General features: G+C 40.3%; 1 protein-coding gene across 8 annotated transcripts in view; it reads right to left on the reverse strand.

Moving 5' to 3' along the window:
- GUCY1A1 (guanylate cyclase 1 soluble subunit alpha 1) overlaps nt 1-21,553 on the reverse strand; it is a 72,291-nt gene that overhangs the window by 39,272 nt on the left and 11,466 nt on the right. For 3 of the 8 annotated variants that reach the window (XM_061384349.1, XM_061384356.1, XM_061384350.1), the window contains exon 2: nt 1,547-1,938. In XM_061384349.1, the coding sequence (XP_061240333.1) occupies nt 1,547-1,804 (258 nt within the window). In that variant the 5' untranslated portion in view covers nt 1,805-1,938. Of the gene's footprint in view, nt 1-1,546; nt 1,939-5,612; nt 5,757-19,923; nt 19,975-21,553 lie in introns of all 8 variants that reach the window. The other 5 variants (XM_061384353.1, XM_061384351.1, XM_061384354.1 and 2 more) reach the window with 3 other exon arrangements.

Consider the following 21,553-nt stretch of genomic DNA (forward strand, 5'->3'; position numbering starts at 1 on the left):
GTCTCTTCTTTGCCCGTTGAGCCCATATTGCTGACAGCAGTAATTGCTATATCTTTCAAAAGCTGTGTGACTTTAGTCAAGTCACTTAGCCTCTCAGGTCCTTCTTGGGAATTAAACAAGGTTACCTCTGAAGTTCCTTCCAGTCCTAAAAGTCAGCAGCCTGTGGTCCTTCAGTGTTTCTCACAAGGCAAAGGGTTGGTGTGGAGTCAATTAAAAATCATCAATAAATTATGAGAGCCAGAATCTGATTTTTTCAATGCCCAATCTCCTAGGCTAAGTGAATGTGCATAAAACTGTGAACACTGATAGAAGGAGGAAGACACACCATGAAGACTTTCAGTGGCTCTTCTCTTTAGGCCCATGGAGTGAGGAGCTCTCCACATGCCCTGTCTATTCCAAACATATTTTACCTAATTAGGTCTATGGCCTGTCCCCAGCATTCCCTGTTTTCTCTTTTTCCCGTTTTATTGAGAAATAATTGACATACATCACTGTTTAAGTTTACGCATACAGCATGACACCTTGATTTACCTATAGTGTGAAATGATGGCCCCAATAGGCTCAGCTAACATGCATCGTCTCATACAGATGCAGAACAAAGAAAAGAAAGGAAAACAAAAAACTTTCTCTTTGTGATGAGAACTCAGATAACCTTCCTACACACCACACAGGATGGCAGGGTCACCATGAGTTACACCCATGGTACTCATGTATCTTATCTTCCAGCATCTCTGGACCACCTTCCTCTAATCCCCTTCCCCTTCCCCTGCCTCTGGGGACCACATGTATCATCTCTTTTTCTATGAGTTATTGTTGTTTTTCAATATTCCACGTATGAGACCATACAGTGTCTTTCCTGAATCCCTTTAAGGGTGGTGCTCCAGATCTCAAAACAGCATTAGGCTGTGCCGCCCACAGACCTACACCAAGACATGTCCAAAGTGGGGACAGAGGTGTCATGAACAGGCCTGTGACCCTGTCCAACCCAGCAGGACAAGGGTGGGTCTTCCCACCTCAGCAAGTTGGCGGGAACAGATGATGCTCTTAGGAATTAGATGAGGGAAACCCAGCAGAGAATAAGTTATTCTCCAAGGAATTTAGCTCTTAAAAAATAGCTAATGAATCCATAAAAAAAATAGCTTGCCATCCATAAGTAACTAATGGGTCCTGGTGGGTGGTGAAAGCTGTGGATTATTTCACCTAATGCTTGTGCAAACTCTAGGGACCCAGGATTGTGAGCATGTCTATTTTCAGATAAGGATGCTGAGGCCAAGAGGATGAAACAGCTGCTCAAAGTCATAAAGCTTGTCAGAGTGCAGGATGCTTTGGAAAAGAATGCAAGACTGTAAACATTTTAAGATTAAACACAATTTAAGAAAATGATTGCTTTTTAAAAATGTTTTTAAATGTTTTCAGAAAATTGTCAAATTGTCTACATCTACTATAGCCTTGAAAGTGAGAAAGCGAGTGTTCACATTTTCCTTAGGAAAACACCCTATTACCATTTTCAAAATGTCAGTAAGATCTTGAAAGGGCAGGCACTCACCTCTGGGAAAATCAGTTTGCAAATACTCTCTGCCAAAGTGTGAAGATAGACCCGGCTGCGGCTGGTCTTCCTCCGGGGAAGCCTTCCGGGAGGGTTCTTGTCGGGGACACCTGGACAGACGCCTGGCTGCCCTGGGGTCGATGCTGGCCCACTCCCTGTGGCTTCCCCCAAGGGCTCTCTGGGGACCTGCCCCGGGGCCAGCAGGGAGAAAGGGCAGTCCCCCGTGATCTGCAGGTCCTTCAGCTTCGCGCAGAACATGGTGATTGCTCCTGGGCTTGGTTCTTCTTACCAGGATGGACACACAGAAGCCACTAGCAGACCAGAGATGCTGATGACCAGGGAGTCCAGGGGCTGCAGAAGGTCAGAGGAGAAAGAGGAGTGACTCTGTATTCCTATGGAAAGAGAAAAATACAGGTATGAAAAAGTGAAGACCAAACAGTCCTATGTCATTTGCAAGTTAAAAAAAAAAAAATCTGGTGCAAATGTCCATTATAAAATGGATGGAACATTTGGTAAAGATCTTATTTCCTATGTGTGCATTCCAGTATACTAGAAAAATACTTGCTTTTAGTATTTTAATATTTTTCAAATAGAATATAATTTTCTCCAAAATGTCTTTAGTACAAACTACTGATTCCCATTTTTGTAGCCCATTTGGTCTCATTTGATTCCACAAGGGTGAAATATTGTGGTTTTATGACAGAAGCGGGAGAAGGCAATGGCACCCCACTCCAGTGCTGTTGCCCGGAAAATCCCATGGATGGAGGAGCCTGGTGGGCTTCAGTCCATGGGGTCGCTAAGAGTCAGACACAACTGAGTGACTTCACTTTCACTTTCCACTTTCATGCATTGGAGAAGGAAATGGCAACCCACTCCAGTGTTCTTGCCTGGAGAATCCCATGGACAAAGAAGCCTGCTAGGCTGCAGTCCATGGGGTTGCACAGAGTCGGACACGACTGAAGCGACTTGGCAGCATGACAGAAGCTGGGTCTCAAACTATGTCATATCACTGCTCATACTACTAAATTCTCATTAGTCTGTATTTTCTAAAAAATCAGAATAGCATGCATAATGTCTCCTAAACATACCCAAAGAAAAAAATGTATATAATGATGCCCAAGTATATGTTGTTAGATCTGAAATATTGTCTTTTACATGAAAAAAATTAATTGAAATGATTACTGACAAAGAGACTTATCTCTATAAATAGTAAAATATTTTTAAAATATCACCAAAATGAAAAACAAATAATATTTTTTCAAAAGACTCCTGATTCCTAAGAATAGGCCATTGGATTTACAGGAGACCTTGAATCCAAATCCAGATGACACTGGAGTAATCCAAGAAGGCCTCTCTTTCTAGGAGTCCCCAAAGTCAGGAGCATGACCCTTCTGGCCAATTTTCCCCTGTACTTTTGTTTTTGTTGATGTTGTAATGGAGTCTCCACACAATTCACAACCCATGTCTCATTAATTTTTCAGTGGAACCATCTGGTTGTAAATTCAGCTTGTCAACAATACAGTGATGTTGATTAACTGAGCCCACCAGCTATTTCGATACTTGGAAAATCAAAAAACTCAAAAAAGAGGGAAAAAGAATACATGGTCTGGTACAGTGCTAAGAACCCTGTCTTTACATTTAAGCTTCACAGCAACCACTTGAAATAGGTATTCTTATCACCAGTGGGTCAGAGGCTCAACGTTTGTGTCATCTTTGATTTGAAATGCTAGAAAGTGCAAGAGCTATGATTCAAACATAGGTCCATCTGATTCCACAGCCAATGGGTTTCCATTAACTCAAACTCATATATTAACAAGTTACACTTGTTTCTAAACAATCAGGCTTAGTTTATACACTGGAATTAATTTATCTTGAAGATATGGTTTATAAGTTTACATTAGAAAGCAAATAAGAACGTAATTATCCTGCTTGCTGGCTGGTGGTACTTGAATCATGAAAAGGATTATACTTCAGTCTTCGGAATTGGAGTTCAATTATTTTGTGTCTTTTCTATGCACCTCAGTGCTCTTAGTATGTTCCTAATGTATATAACATCAGCTTATAATTTTTCACAGATAAATTACTGATAGGCTTAGAACAATGTACAATTCATTTCCCAAACTGGGACAAACAAGGAAGCTGAATTCACATCTGACAGCCCCTGGGGTGTTGCTGGGTTATCAGGTTTGAGGAAGATGATGGATGCTGACAGGCCAGAAGAAACTGCTGGAACTCTCTGCTTCTTTTTATTTTTTAATTTTTATTTTATATTGGAGTATAATTGATTTATAATGTTGTGTTAGTTTCAGGTGTACAGCAAAATAGTTCAGTTTTACATATACATGTATCTATTCTTTTTCAGATTCTTTTCCCTTAGTGTGTATCTTTTTTTTTATTTTTTTAATTGAAGCATAGATGCTTTACAGAATTTTGTTGTTTTTTGTCAAATCTCAACATGATTATCAGCCATAGGTATACATTTAATCCAAACTCCTAGTTTATCCCTCCCCCTTTACCATTTGGTAACCATAAGTTTGCTTTCTATGTCTGTGAGTCTGTTTCTGTTTTGTAAATAAGTTCATTTGTATCATTTTCAAAGATTTCACCTACGTGACTCTGTTTCTTAAAGTCAAACCCCAAATCTGTGTTCTCACATAATTTATGAATCTTCAGGAAGGTACAAAGGGAGATCCTTTCAGCATTAAGGAGCAGAAACCATATTCTGCCAGCAGAGAAGAGGGCATGGTCTATCTCAGAGGCTGCTGGGTGCCTAGAGGTGATCTGGTGATGGAGGACCGGTTACGGGATTCAGAAAGACCTGCAGATCTACAGCTCTCCACCAAGATCTGTTTAAGATTCAGTTCTACAAGTAGCTGTTTCTTAGTCTTTAATGTTTCTCAACAACACTATTGAGTAGTCATGCTAAGTCACTTCAGTCCTGTCCGAGTCTTTGTGACCCTATGGACTGTAGCCCGCCAGGCTTCTTTGTCTTTGGGATTCTCCAGCCAAGAATACTGGAGTCGATTGCCATTTCCTACTTGAGGGGATCTTCCCGTCCAGGGATCAAACCCACGTCTCATATTACTACTTATCAACTCCTGTCCTCCGGCATGGTGTAGATCAGGGGTCCAACCTCCCCATAAAGGCAGAGTGGGTCACTTCAGCTTGTGGTCAATGCCTCAACTCTGCCACTGCAGCAGATACACAGAGGAGAGAGCATGGACATGGTCCCATGAAAACAGGCTGCACAGACCATAGTACTGACTCGTGTTTGCAAAAAGCTAAGCAAGTTAGATGAAGCGTTTTAATACAAATATAATTTTAACCATGGGGTTAGAGTTACTTCCTCATCACCTCTTCCCAGTCCCAAAATAGAGAACCTCTCTGGATTCAGTTTTGCACAACTTGAAAGTAATTAAGAAGAGTCTAGTAGATAGTTCTAAATAAATATTTATTAATAAAAATCAAAATACCATTATTTTATGTGAATTTTTAGGAAGAAAAATTTTATTAATTGAATGTCATAGTTTCAGTTACATAAAAATATAATACAATAACTAGAAAAGAGGGCACTTAAAAAAAGGCCATAAAAATAGATTATATGTTGGAGCTGATGCGGGTCTGGAATTTCTTCCTAAAATCAGTTATTCTGGTACATATTATAATTTTAGTATTGGACAGAGGATTCCGACATAATGTAGTTTATGAAAATTCTTCCTTTATGCTTAATCTTCTATTTAAATTGGATTTCAACCCTTGTTCTCAAACCCAATATTTTATCCTCTTCTCTTCAATCTCATTAGAGCAGGACACAACTGACCAGTCAGACTTCCTGGAAATTCTTTTTTCTCCAATATGACACAGTGCTCTAATTTCCAGCCAATGTGCCTAACATTTTTTTTTTAATTAAAGTAAAAACAGCAACAGGAAACAAATTGTGCTTACTTCAAGATCAGTTAAGTGTTTAGTCTCATTAAATCACATATGTATCAACAAACTAATTAGCGTCCCTCGTCTGTGCAGCTGATGAAATTACACTACGAACAGATGCAGCCAATGCCAATACCTTGGAGACTCGTGTTTGTCAGTCATTTGCCAGGTTGCCAGGAAGACAGACTATGCTCTTCAAGGGAACCAGTGATGATTCTTTTGTAAAACATCAGCAGCAACTTCAGAAATGGTTGGGTCAGTTCCTGAATGCAGTACAGAGCTGGGTGTAGATGTGGTAGTGACATGGGAGGGAAAAAAACAAGTGAATTGAAGTGATAAATTTGGTGACAAGGCCTTGGCAGGCAGTGGGAGAGATATTCTCAGAAATTCAAAGAGGTATTTGCCATCCCCCAGGCTGATGATTAAACAGCCTCCAAACTGACTGAATGCTTTCTCCCTTTACTGGTAAGTTATTAATTCCTCTAGAGTGACAATAAAGACCTATTGACCTCATATCAATAACCAGGATGCAAAAACAGTATATATATGTATATGTATAACTGTTCACTGGCTGTACACCTGAAACTAACACAGCATTATAAATCAACTATACTCCAATATAATTTTTTTTAAATAACCAGGATGCATTGCTGTGTAGGTAATGAGATACTCCATCATTAACCTCTAAGGAAAGAATTAAGCACAAACCCTTGTTTTCCACATGTGAAAAACTTGGGGGGTGGGGAGTGCGGGGGGGGGAAGCACCTCACACGTACTCTCTCACACAGAAAGCTTGTTTTACAATAGCAGGTCACATGCCAGGCTTAGCACCCAGCCATACCAAAATCTGTGATTCAAGAAATATGTGTTTTAAGATTAAATTCCAAAGTCCAGATATAGAACAGTAGCTGAAAGAGAGACCTTCAAAACAAACCCCCTCGGTAAGGATAAAGTGTGCATGCCCCACCCAAATTGTAACAACCATCTTCATAAACAAATGTCAAGAAGGCAGCTTAACATTCAGAACATCGAACGTTTTCATTCCTCCAAAGCTGAAAAATTGTTCAATAATATTTCAAAAATCAGGCCTTCAAAATGTGTTTCTTTTCACTTGGCAGGAAGCAATATTTACAGAACAGTCCCCTGTGACAGACCAGGGAAGCTGGACAAAGTAGTAGAAAAACTGTGCCTCCCTGACTGGAGGGAAAGGGCAGGGGAGAGCCGGCTTCCTTCATGCCGCCCCTGCTCCCAGCTCCAATGCCAGCTCTGCTGCTTTTTCCAGTCACAGCCCCGTGCAGCACTCAGCCCGTTTACACAAGATTTATTCTTCCACCGACCAGGCTCTGGCTTTGCTTTCACCGTGTCACCCAAACCTCCTTGCTAAATTCAGCCATGAGCTCCTGAAAGTTAAACCTCCAAACACACCTGACCTTCCCCTGGCATTTTGCTTTTCGTAAGCTCCATTCTCACAGATTCTTTGATGCACTGGCTTGCGTCTTGCTTCCCGCTTCATCCCTTCATTTGTTCACATTCCAGTCTACTCAACAAGCATTTATGAGTGGCCTACTATATGTGGGATATTCTTCCAGGTGCAAGGGCAGAGCCATGGGCAAAAGGCATCATAGTCAGGGGGAGCTTACAATCTAGCAGGAAGACTAGACTATTTTTAATTTTTTACTCCTAATTTATCCCCCCTCCCATCCTTTTTCCCCTGTGGCAGCGATAAGTCTGTTCTCTATGTCTGTGAGTCTTTCTGCTTTGCAAATAAGTTCATTTGTATCATATTGTAGGTTCCACATATAAGTGATATCATATGGTAGTTGTCTTTCTCTGACTTACTTCACTTAGTATCATCATATCTAGGTCCATCCACGTTGCTGCAAATGAAATTATCTCATTCCTTTTTATGGCCAAGTAATATGCCATTGTATAAAAGCACCATGTTTCCTTTATCCATTCTTTGGTTGATGGACATTTAGGTTGTTTCCATGTCTTGGATATTGTAAATAGTGCTGCTGTGAACACTGGGATGCATGATCTTTTTGAATTATGGTTTTCCCCAGATATATGCCCAGAAGTGGGGTTGCTAGATCATATGGTACTTCTATTTTTAGTTTTTAAAGGAAGCATCTCTACATTGTTCATAGTGGCTGTCCATGGTGGTGTCCCAGTTGAAATTCCTAGCAACAGTGTAAGAGGACTCCTTTAGGAAAATACTTCTGACACGCAGCTCCAAGTGTGACGTGTGCTATCAAAGGGGGTGCACACCGCACTCCGGGAGTGACACCAGGGATCCCAATCCAGTCCCAGGAGGAAGAGACAACCAAGCTGAATGGTGACCGTGAGCTGAGAGAAGCCCCAGAGAAAACAGCGAGCATGCTTGGAGGCGAGGACAGACCAGGGCACATCCCAGGAAATGAACGGGCCCAGCCCAGCCGAAGCGTGCGGCCAGGGAGAACCTGGGGAAGGTGATGCAGATGAGCCAGGGGCGGTCAGGACATACAGATGGAGGGGGCGTGTAAACCATGCTACCTAAGCCACCAGTCTGTTCTAAAAGCTAGGTGACTAAGAAGTGAAAATATCATTGTATTTTCAAGAGATTATCTGAAATGCAGGATGAGGGACAGGTCAGAGTTGGACAGGCGGCTGATCTAGGTTGGATCAGAGTGGCCCCGCGGATAAAAAGCAGATCAATCCTGAAGCATCTCCAAGAGAGAACCCACAGGCTTCATCTCCTGGTGGGACATGGGGCTGAAGGCAAGGGAGCCCATAGGCTCCCAACTCACCTTATCAATAAGCCATAGCCCAGGGGAGACCAGGATCCAGAAAAGCTCCCTTTAAAGTTGTCCACAGCTCACTTCCCAAGACCAGGTTATTCAGTCATAACCAAGCCCAGATGTGGGGTTTGCAATATTACATGACCATTCATGGGGACTGGGCTGCTCCAATTCTCCTCTGAAGCCTTCTTTAGGGAAGCAGCTCCTCCTTATTCCAAAGCCCAGACATGGGCAAGCCAACAGCAGTTCAGATTCCAGGCCGGCTACTGACCTCTACAGTGCAAGGCAGTTCCAGCTCTCTGCACAAGCGGAAGATGCTTAGTTTAAATTTTTGTTACTAAGAGCCCATGCTGATCACCCCCCGAAGAACAAGGAAGTTACCTCTAAAGGTCATGGCAACGTCAGTCCTGGGGACCCAAAACACAAGAACTCTCCTTTTCCTGAAAATAACTGCTTTGCTAAAGCTATAGCACCGGACACAAATGCTTAGCACACTACATTAATTCTTTCTTAAAAATAAGGTGGCCGTGATCCATACCTTTCTTAGATTCAGCAGTGACAACTTTGAAATAAGAGCAATGTTGATACTCTAGAGCTGGGAGATTTTAACTTTAAGAATTATCACTTTTTGATTCTCAATTTTTATAGCAAACTGTTACAGGATGCTTTATGGCTAATTAAAGAGCAAAACTTTGGGGACTATAAATTCTAAATATCCGCTTTTAAACCTCTCTACCAGGATTATCACTGAAATCTGAGTGCATACAGTTAGTATCTCTTCAAATTAAATATCATACCCTCTTAATGGCAAATCACAAGGAAATCAGATAAATGTTTCAATATTTTGTTCCAGAAATATGTGGAATATTTTCCAGCTCTTCCTAGAATCCACATCATACTTATACTGCTCAAATAGTTCCTTACGATGACTTCATCTTTTTATGAATATATTTATGGAAAATATGGTGATTCTTCTGCAGAGTTACAAGAGATAAGTGATTCCTTTATACCCTATATAAAGCCATTTTGTTTTCATCTACTTGCAGATAAATACTGTGTATTTCTGTGATGTGGTTTGGCTCATATTCACTAATGGGGGATAATGTCAGTGTAAAATAGGGGTCAACTAGACCCCCATTCACACCTGCAAATCCCCGCAGCTCAGCTTGAATATACACCCTGTCTTGATACAGTTTCCTTGTTTAGTTCCCTTTCTCAATAACTCATCAGGCTCTTCACTTTCCTATAATTCCTTCCCATCAAGCTACCTCTTCCCCTTAAACCAGTCCTATAATTACTGTAGTGCGGTATTCATCAGAATTCAGCTTGTCTTTTTAACTAAGCTTGTATGTTTGTTAGGACTGTTATAGCTTTAGCTAGTGCCGTAAGTGTTGATTGGTTTCACTTCAACACATTTTCTTCCCATAAGTCCATTTATTTTTAGTGCATAATTTTGCAGCATACAGAGATTTTTAGGAACACTTGTATCATGTTGTATGAGAAATGCCTGTATTTCAACAGTGTTTGATTGAAATTTACAAGTAAGGTGAAATCCTACTTAATTACTTAGGGAAAAAAACAATAAAGTCACATTCGCTAAGACTATAGATTTCATTACTATTCAGGTAGTAAACACTGATGAAACTTTCAAAACGGACCAGGTGCGAGGACCCAAGTCAGATTCCAGGACCAAAGGCTGAGTTAGGTTCTGACACCAAAGGCTGTGTGTTTACTTCTTGACTCTACCCTTTATCAACTCTGATTTTAGTCAAATTCCTAAGCTGCTGCTGCTGCTGCTGAATCACTTCAGTCGTGTCTGACTCTGTGAGGCCCCATAGACGACAGCCCACCAGGATGCTCCGTCTCTGGGATTCTCCAGGCAAGAACACTGGAGTGGGTTGCCATTTCCTTCTCCAATGCATGAAAGTGAAAGTGAAGTTGCTCAGTCATGTCTGACCCTCAGTGACCCCATGGACCGCAGCCTTCCAGGCTCCTCCATCCATGGGATTTTCCAGGCAAGACTACTGGAGTGGGGTGCCATTGCCTTCTCCGAAATTCCTAGGCTAATCCACCCCAACTCTCTCCATATGGAAATAGGTATCCTAATAACTATTTCCTACATGCGCTGTGAAGTCAAGCATCCCAATTACTTCTCAGCAATAGGGTGATACTGAATCATTTTCTTAACTTCACTGAGCTTCTATTACCTTGCCCAAAAAATGATGAGGAAACAGGGGTATATGAATGTTTAGGGAAAAGTTATGCAAAAGCATTCCACAGGATAGTCAGGGTCACAGAAGTAACTAAATAAATGATTGACAAATGTATTCTATCTTCTCAAAAAGACAGGTAATATGTTAAACCTATGCCACTTTTAATCATCACTTTTCAAAGCCAAGTAACCTCATTTATAACAGATGCTTGCTGCTGCTGCTGCTAAGTCGCTTCAGTCGTGTCCGACTCTTAGCGACCCCATGGACCGCGGCCTACCAGGCTCCTCCAACCATGGGATTTTCCAGGCAAGAGTAATGGAGTGGGGTGCCATTGCCTTCTCCATAGCAGGTGCTTAGTGTACCACAAATACAGAAAACATTCTCCACTTGAAGAACATTACAGCATACCAAGAAAGTCGTATCTATGTCAATAGTTAGGGTTCTGTTTATTGAATTACAAAATAATGGAGTATACAGCATAACCCAGAACATTAAGATTCTATTTTGGTTTCATCTTATGTAATTCTATTAACTAATAAGTTGCATGCCAAATTTCTTTAATAAAATATTAGAATAAACATTGAAGAACTATGCTAGATTTTAAATCTCTTTTTCCACTCATTAAACCAAACGTTATATCAGTCAAGCAAATCTTATGTCATTGCAGTGCATACTGCTTTCAATAAATCCAAATTATTTCCAATGTGGAACATTTTAAAATTAAAACCAAGCTAAAACAGGAATCCCATGGTATCTGATTTTCTTTTCCTAGAATGCTAGATTGACAAATGGTTCGTGTTTATTATACAAAGAATCTTATCTCCAGCTTTTGCTTTTATAAGTTACCTGTTCTTCTCAAAATTGATTCAGTGGTAACCCTTTTTTCTATTTACCTCTCAAAGTTGGTTTATTTTGTAGAAAGGTTTAGGTGATGAGGAGGGAGAGGTGAGACACTTAGGCAAATGTTTAAGATACTTGTGAAATCAAGATAAGTCACCCAACATCCGACTAAAATAGGTTTGTGAGAAGAGTAAAGTCAATTCTGGTATTGACTGTCACATCTGTGGAGCATCTGATTTAATATTTTGAATGAGGAGGCATCCAAGTGACTTCTCCTTGATGGGAAAGAAGGGTGACCTCATGAGCATGGACTCACTCTACAGTGGAAGAAAGTCAAATTATCTGAGGTCTAACCTATCAGATTTGGAAGGAAGATTCTGGAAGAAGATACAATAGTGAGTCTTGATTCTTCTAGTCCAGCCCTTGGAACTTTTTACCAAGATCCTTGAGAAAAAAGGACCACAAACTAATAGAGTCATAAAAACCTAAGACTTGTAAGCTCTGCTGGAGACGGAACCTTCTTCAGCCTAACCAAGAGCAAATTAATCAAGACATATAGGCCTGGCCACATGGAAACCAGCAAAGAGCAAAACAAGGAGACCAGGAAGAAATGCATCATGACGGAGGCATGGGTGGTGGAAGAGATGCTCGTCCTGGAATAGTGGGAGGGTCAGAGGAAGGTAAATCAGCCCCGAGGAAGACCCAGAAACTCAGGGGGCTGGCAGACCATGACCTGTGGGTCAAATCCAGCCTGCTGCCTGTTTTTGCCCAGCCCTTGTCCTGAGAATGGTCTTCATATGATAAAGTGAAGGAAAACCAAAAGAAAATTTCATGATAAATGAGCACAACATGAAATTCAAATTTCCATGTCCATAAATACAGTCTCACTGGAACACGGCCATGTTGTGCCATAATAAGAAATATATATCTGGTCTCTGCCCACTCTTGCTCTTTTCAGTTTCCTGGCACACAGCTCCCGAAACCCTTGGAATCTCCAGAGTGATGGTCTTTTTTTAATGCTAATGAGGTAGCTGGTGGCCAGGGTCTCTGGGTCGCCTAGGACACAGCAAGCAACCTGGGGTTAGAGGGTTATAACTTTGCATCCCACCCAGATCTCTGGTGGGTAGGGGAAGGAGAGGCTGAAGTTTGAGTTAATCACTAATAGCCAATGATTTTTCTTTTTTTGCACTTTTATTTTTTTGATTAATTTTTATTGGGGTGTAGTTGCTTTACAATGTTGTGTTAGTTTCTGCTGTACAGCAAAGTGAATCAGCCATATGTGTACATACATCCCCCCTTTTTGGATTTGCTTCCCATTTAGGTCACCACAGAGCACTGAGTAGAGTTCCCCTGCTATACAGTAGGTTCCCATTTGTTATCTATTCTATACATAGTAGTGTGTATATGTCAATCTCAATCTCCCAATTCATCCCACCCACCCCTACCCCCTTGGTATCCACACGTGTCTCTCTTTCTGCTTTGCAAAAAGGTTCATTTGCACCATTGTTCTAGATCCCATGTGTAAGTGATATTACATCATATTTGTTTTACTCTGACTTATTTCACTCTGTGTGAGTCTCTAAGTCCATCCACATCTCTGCAAATGATGACCAATGATTTAACCATCATGCCTACATAATGAAGCCTCCATAGAAAAACCCAACTGTGGTGGCAAGCTCCTGGGCTGGGGAACATGTGGAGGTGCTAGGAAGGTGGGGCGTCCAGAGCCCATGAAGTTCCAGGTCCTTCCCCACATCTTCCATCTGACTGTTCTTGAATTGTATCCTTTTATAATAAATGCGTATACAGTAAGCAAGCTATTTTCCTGAATTCTGTAAGCTCATCTGGCTATTATGGAACACAAGAGAGGGGAGATGTGCGGACCTTTCATTCACGGTTAGTTGGTCAGAAGCACCAGAGGCATGAATGTGAGATTAGGATCTGAAGCCGGGGCAGTCTTGTGGGACTGTGCCCTCAACCTAAGGGATCTGACACTAACTCTAGGGATATGGTCTCAGAACTGAATTAAACTGTAGGACACCCAGCTGGTGTCGCAATTTCTGGGGAGAGGAAACACACACATTTGGTGTTGGAAGTGAAGTACCGATAATATAGGGAAAACAGGGGTTTTCATGTTTACAAGTTCATTCATTTATACGTGGCCTAAAGCTGCAGCTTTGGAACAGTGGCAGAACCAAGTAATTGCGAGAGACCCCCAAGGCCACCAAAGCCTATACTATTTACTGTCTGATCCTTTATAGAATCAGTTTGCTGATCTTATAAAACATCATATACATTATGTCCTTGAATCATCACTACCAGCCTATGAGGGGTGTGTATTTATATCTTTTACATAAAAAGAATCTAAAACATAGATTATTTGTCCTTAATCATTGCTAGTGAGTGGCAGAAACAGGAAGTGAACCCAGGCCCATCTGATTATAAACCCAACGTGCTAGGGTGCCTTTGATAAATGGGGGACCTTTTCTATATCACAGGGATTATTCCTCAAATTCCTCCACCAGTACATACAGTCTCCACCAGTACATACCTGCCATTGGGCCTGTGGACTGAAGGAATGAAGCCGGGACATCCCAGAAATGCAGGTGTGAGATGCCCTCTCATGACCCCATGAACTCTCATGAGACCCCCCTGTGCAAAATTTTACTTTTATCTCTATGGTTTGGGGAAGCAAGTATTGTCAGAAGACAACTAGAAAGTCTTTGAGTGTCTCTAACACACTCAAGGGGTCTTTATAGTAAAGCAGAGGAATAAATTATGGGAAAGTATATTTTTCTGAGAAATTTTCCTTTAAAATCCCAAGGAAAAGACTAACAAAGGTGAAAAAATAGAGGTGCATTGGAGTAACGCTGACACAGAAGAGAGATTTTGAGTAAGACTCCCTCCCCTCCCCTACCATTCAACCAGGCCTCCGTCCTGGCAACACGGGAGGAGAGTCTCTCTGGTAGGTCCACGGGGCACAGGCCACCGACCGTTTAGAGGCCACTGGGCAGGAAGTGGCCTTCTCAAGTGTTCTGTTCAGCTCTTTCTTATTCTTGAGACAGAAAATAGTCTTTTGTCATTGACACTGACACACAATGCTTGAAGCTTATGCTGGAACCAGGTCAGCCAAAGAAATGCAGCAAATTCCAACTGAAATTCAATTCTTTCTGAATTTTTACATTATGATTGAAGGTGTTAGACAGCTCAGCTGTGTCTGACTCTTTGAGACCCCATGGACTATAGTCCACCAGGCTCATCCATCCATGGGATTCTCCAGGCAAGAATACTGGAGTGGCTTGCCATGCCCTCCTCCAGGAGATCTTCCTGACCCAGGGATCGAACCCGGGTCTCCTGCATTGCAGGCAGATTCTTTACCGTCTGAGCCACATTGGTTCAAAAGAAATCATTACCAGAAATGACACTTGGCTTCTGAGCATGGGTTTGCAGGTATATATCTAGATACCGCAAAGGATATGTTGAGAGAGTGAGTCCTTTCCCATTAAATCTAAAACCACAACAACATTGTTTTAAGGCCTTCTCATCTCTAACTGCCTGGAAACAGGGAAAGTTCCAAGAAACCTTCCTGTTCACAGTGAACCCAAACAATGCTTCTCCTTCATTTCAGTATCGTTTACACAAAGACACAGCATTTACATAACACGAGCTCAGAGCCTGAAGAGACATTAGAGATTATTTACTGCAATCCTTCCCACTCACAGATGGCAGAACAGAAATCCAGATTCTTGTGACTTGGCCCAAATCCAAAGCTGCTGAGGGTCAGAGGTTACTCTGAAAGGGAGGCCATTTGACCTGGAGTCCAGAGTTCACTCCCATGCACTCTGATCGCCTCCTCAACTGAAAGGCTGGGAAGCCCCCACTTTCTGTGGGCCCCCCACCAAAGCTGCAATGGCTTCAAGAACTTCACACTTGGTACTCTGAGCTCAAGTTTCACACCTGAAAGTTACTGTACATGCTACACTTCATCTTCATACCACACCAATATGAACGCACACTATAAAACTGTTTTGGCATCTACAGCTTCTAAAACATTTCCCCAGGCTCTTTTTCATGATTTTCTCATCACCTTTTGCACTTTCTCAAGAAGCTATCTTTAGTCTTTCTTTAATTCTCCAAACATATTTTCTAAATAGCCTGACTTATTCATTACCCTGTCTCTGCCCCTTAATTGAAAATTAAGTATGTTTCCAGCCTTAATCTAACAAGCCAGTGCAGGTCACAATTTATCCAGCTGTAGGCTTCTAGTAAGTTATTTTATGCTGAAATTAAAAGACAAGACTATCAGCTTGGAGTCATCTGGTATAAACATGGAAAGGATATAGAGGTATTAAGTCCTTATTATATGGGTCACTCCATCTTTTCCCTTTATTTTCCCTAGGTCCTTCTGTACATGCAACACAAACACAAATATGTAACAACTAGAGAAGAAATTATTTTGAAAATATTTTTCTATATATTTTCCTGTTCTATTTTATTGTTTTGTATGAGCTGTCCTATTCATTTTTATTATATTTATCAATTATCTTCCTTTTCCATTTTATTATTTAATGTTTACCTTTTGGGGAAGAGAAAAAAATCTCATTGTACATAGAAATGCATGAAGTTCACTAAGGTCATTTGAAAATGACGAGATATTGGACGTGAAGTCATGAGTAGAAGGGCATGCCGTGAAAGAAGGACAGTGTGGGTGAACGGAGGGGATACAGGAAGTTGTGGGGAGTGCAGGAAAGGATGGTGCCAGAGATAGTCCAAAATTAAAGTTGGCATCAGTGGCAACTGACTAGGTCCGAGGAGCAGGATGACTCAAGTTCTGCCTGGGAGGATGATGTGCCATGAATAGAAACTGGCAGCAGAAGCCAGGTTGAGAGAAGGATGGTCCACTGTGTTTTGTACACATGGATCGTGAACTGTTAAGAGGGACATATGGATAGAGATACATCTAAAAATTCAAGTCTTTAATTAAATGGCATAAAACAGATTAGAGATATGAATCTGTGGTTCTCCACATACAGAAGTCATTCAAATCGGGACATTTACTCAAACTGTTCAATGTTAAAGGGCAACAAAAGAAATAGAAAAGAGCCAAATGGAAGATTCTGGGGAATATTCATACTTAAGGATGTTATGGTTCAGATGGAGAAGCAGAAATAAGAAAAGCGTGCTGAGACGGAAAAAGAAGAGGGCACTATTCAAAAAGAGGTGTTTGTTGGGAGTCTGAAGACAGTCACGGTATTGTGTTCAGACAGGCTGCCATAACACAGCACCATATTGGGTAACCGGGTGGCCTGAGCAATACTAATGCATTTTCTTAGGTTCTACAGGTGGGAGACCAATGTCATGGCATGAGCATGGATGAGTTTTGGTGAAAGCTATCTTTTTGGTTTGCAGATGCCTACCTTCTCACAGTGCCTTCACAAGAAGGAGAGAGAAAGAGAGACAGAGAGAATGATAATTCTCGGGTGTCTCTTGTTAAAAGGGCACCAACCCCATCACAAGTTACTGTAACAGGGAAGAACACATCTGACTCCATATTGGAACTGTTTCTTTTTCTCTACCCTTTGTGCTCTATTGCTTTTGCTACAAATGAATTACTAAAGGGATGGAAGTGTACAATAGCTGGAATATCTATTCCAATAGCTGGAAGTGTACAAAATGGACTGTCTCTGGGAACAATGCTTCCCATGCCTGAATACCTTTGTTCAGCTCACAAGAAACATTCTGAGGAGGCCCACCTGTGAATGGCTGCAAGAAAGAAAAGTTAACCCATCTTCTCCAGGGTCTGGCTTGAACCACAAAATATTTGCAATAATTTATTAAGAGCCTCTTGATGAAGGTGAAAGAGGAGAGTAAAAAAGCTAGCTTAAAACTCAACATTCAGAAAACTAAGATCATGGCATCTGGTCGCATCACTTCATGGCAAATAGATGGAGAAACAATGGAAACAGTGACAGACTTTATTTTCTTGGGCTCCAAAATCACTGTGGATGGTGACTGCAGCCATGAAATTAAAAGACACTTGTTTCTTGGAAGAAAAGCTATGACAAATTCAGACAGTGTATTAAAAAGCAGAGACATTACTTTGCCAACAAAGGTCCATATAGTCAGATCTATGGTTTTTCTAGTAATCATGTATGGATGTGAGAGTTAGACCACAAAGAAGGCTGAGCACCAAAGAATTGATGCTTTCAAACTGTGGTGTTGGAGAAGACTCTTGAGAGTCCTTTGGATAGCAAGGAGATCAAACCAAACACTCCTAAAGGAAACCAACCCTGAATATTCATTGGAAGCACTGATGCTGAAGCTGAAGCTCCAATACTTTGGCCACAGACTTATTCTATTCTATTCTGTTCTATTAGAATAGACCTTGGATGCTTGGAAAGATTGAAGGCAGGAAAAGAAGGGGACGACAGAGGATGAGATGGTTGGATGGCATCACGGACTCAATGGACACGTTGGAGCAAACTCCAGGAGATGGTGAAGGATAGGGAAACCTGGCATGCTACAATCCATGAGGTCACAAAGAGTAGGACATGACTGAGCAACTGAACAACAACAACAAAAAATCACCTTTTATACTTTACTGCCTCACCTCCCCTTCTTTGCTTTACAAAAGAAACTAGAATCCAAACCCAGGGAAGATGGTTCTTTGGAACACGAATCCACCATCTTCTTGATCTGGTTGCTTTCTGAATAAAGCCAATATTCCTTGTCCCAACAACTCATCACCGGATTTATTGACCTGTCATGCGGCAAGCTGCATGAGCTTGTACTTGGTAACACTCCCACCCTATGATCTCACCTAAACCTAATACTAACCAATAAACATCTCTTTATGTCAATAATATTAGTCATGAGACAAAAACCCATTAGAATGTCTAAAATTTAAAAGCAACAATGTCAAGACTTTATGATGATAAGAAATAACTGGAATTTTTCATAAACTGCTGGTGGGAATGAAAAAATGAACAATCACTTTGGAAAGCAGTTTGGTTGTTTCTGGAAATGCTGACACAACCTGTCATACCACCCAGCTATTCCATTTCTAGGTAATTACTCATGAGGAAGGTAAATATATATACAAACAAAGGCTTGAACACAGATATTCATGAAGCAGCTTTACTCATAATAGTCAAAAACTGGAAACAATTGAGATGTCTTGAATCACGGGAATGAATGAAAAAGATGCTGAATAGCCATATAGTGAAAATGACTACTATCCAGCAGACACATGTAACAAAGATAAATCTCAAAACCATTATGTGAGTGAATGGGACTGCACACATGAGTCCACATTGAAATATTACTTTGTATAAAATCTAAGTACTGCAAGCAAACCAATACCTACAGACAACTATTTTCTGCAAATAGAGGACAGGTGCTGATTGGAAAAGGACACAGGAGAAATGACAAAAGTGATTTTTATCTGGATTGTGGTGGTGGTTTCATGCGTGTGTACAGCTATCAAATCTTATCTAATTATTGTCTGTTTTTTGTATTTGAGGTTGTTTGTATTAATATATGTTGTACCTTAGCCAAGTTTAAGGGAAAAAAACTCAGTGGAGGACTACAAGAAATCTAAATGAACTAAATTCCAAAGTAAATAGACAAGAAGCCCCAGGAGAGATGAGACCTGTGCTATTTTCATCCCAGAAGAAGTGGTGGAAGATGCAAAATCTCCCACAGGTCAGAGTCTTTTTATCAGACTTTTAGCAGCTGCAGGAGAGACCAGAACACCAAGAACCCCTCAGCTAAGATGCATATGTGCTATATGACACACACAACCGATACATGACATCAGGAGAGGAAGAAAAAAGTGACCCACAATCAAGAAAAAACAGTCAACAGAAAGAGACCAAGAATTGGCCCAGATGCTGTCATCAAACAGAACTTTAAAACGACCCAGAGGGATGGTATGGGGAGGGAGGAGGGAGGAGGGTTCAGGATGGGGAACACATGTATACCTGTGGTGGATTCATTTTGATATATGGCAAAACCAATACAATATTGTAAAGTTAAAAAATAAAATTTTTAAATAAATAAATAAAACAACCATGAGAAATATACATTAGAATCCAGTGGTATAGTTGAATAGCAGTCATAAGAGGGGGTTTCCATTAAGAAACAGAATGCAAAGAAAAAGAAACAATTGGAAATGCTAAAAATCACAGCAACAGAAATACAGAATTCCATTTAACATCAGAGGAAAGGATCAGTGAACATGAAGTCAAATTAATAGAAATAACTCCAACAAAGCCACAAAGAGAACAAAGAGTGATCAAATAGATCTGAAATCTGTAGGACAACACCTAAAGGCCTAACATATATGCATTTAGAGTCCAGAAAATAAAAGAGAGGAAATGGAAGTAGAAAAATATTTGAACAAATAATGGCTGGAAACATTCTCTATTTGATGATAGTATCAAACACAGATCCAAGAAGTTCATTAAAACTCATACATGATAAACACAAAGAAAACTACAGCTAGGCATAATGTTATCAGACTTCTGAAATTCAAAGATAAAAAGAAAACTTTTTAAAAAATATCCAGAGGTTAAAGAAAAAGAAACAGAGAGGAAATGATATGATCTGTACTTACTTTTCACCAAAGCAATAAAGACTAGCAGACAGTGCAACAAAGATGTATGGGCTGAAAGAAGAAAAAAACTCTCTTTACCTTAAGTTGTAAATCCAACAAAATATTCTTTAAGAATTAATATGAAAACAATTTCCTAAATATCACAGTCATAACTTTAGACTGGTGGAAAATTTAATAATACTTTTATTTTAGTTAAACTATATTTCTATCATTTGTACTAAATGTATTAATTTTTCTTGTCTTATGTGTTTTATTTGGAAGTTCATAGACCATCAAAACCTAACTCTAAAGCTCATTATGCTACAGAGTCTAATCTGACTATTTTAAAAACACTATTGATTATATGCAAACCATCAGAAACACCTATATGTAAGTGGTTAAGGTGGTAAACGTAGTTTTTAAAAGATGCTTGGCTAAAAAGACTGGTTCCACCACTAATTTGATGTATGATATTTAGGCAAATTACTTTTCTGCTCTTGACTTTGCTTCCGCATCTTAAATTAAATGATGAGGGTAGAACAATTCCCAGGGGGTTCAAGAAGGGTAATTTGGTTTTCCCAGTGCTTGGAATATAGTATGTACTTAATGAACGTTGACTATTATTGCCTGAAATTAGGTTTATATCTTTCTAGCCCCTTGATGTTTCTTTGTTCAAGGCTTGGTTACCAAAGCAGTAGTTGTCAGTGTGTGCACAGTTCTGCACACCCTGGGGGATGTCTCAAGAGTCACTCACAGGACGTGCAAGGTCAGAGCTGCCTTCATGCCAGCGCTCAGACACCCTGTGTCCTTCCCGTTCTCATTCTCTCCCAAGGGCACTGTGCAGCTTCCTGGAAGTCACATGACAGCTGCAATGTCATCATTCTACAACTAACGAAATGCTGCCTGTGTAGACTTTTCTAGGGTAGGGGCTTTAGGGTATGAATGTTATAAATGTATGTATTTGGGGGAGGTAAACTCCGTTTGTTCTCAGAACTTCTACTGTGCTCCTTCTCCCTATTGTTGGTTGTACTTGCTCTGATCTCTGTTAACTTCATTATTGTCCAATAAATCATTATTCTGAAATTCCCAAGTTGTTCTTACACCTACCTGTAAACACAAGAAGTAACCACTCTTGTGGGTTTTGTTTTGCAGTGACATTAAATTATAGTAACTTTTCTTAATTTGACATTTTCAGCTTAACAGTTATTATTTTAAAATTTAATAATATTTATTCTAATTTAAAGAATAATTTATTTATAGTTTTCTTCTATTTAAGGACAGATTTTTGGCTTGAAAAGAGGGAACTGGAAAACTTCCTCAACCCACAGCTGCCCCGTGTACATCTACCATGGCAGTTGGGCAGCTTCCCAATACTTCAAGTTTTCTTGATGAGATCATGGTGATGTTAATTAATGTGATTATTCTCCTATTCTATAATAAAGTGTAGTTTGTCAACATCTGGAAGATCTGCAAAACAAGGAGACCAGAATTTTCCAGTGACCATGATGTTCCAAACTCATGCAGGAACAAAGGTTCCATTCACAGAAAGATGGATTTTAATGGCTTCAGATCCTATATGGCAAGCAACCTTTATGAAATGATCACTTCTCAAATTTCAAAATTTTTATACCAAAAGAATATCTATAGCTGT

The sequence above is a fragment of the Bos javanicus genome, chromosome 17, assembly GCF_032452875.1.
Source record: "Bos javanicus breed banteng chromosome 17, ARS-OSU_banteng_1.0, whole genome shotgun sequence".
Lineage (NCBI taxonomy): Eukaryota > Metazoa > Chordata > Mammalia > Artiodactyla > Bovidae > Bos > Bos javanicus.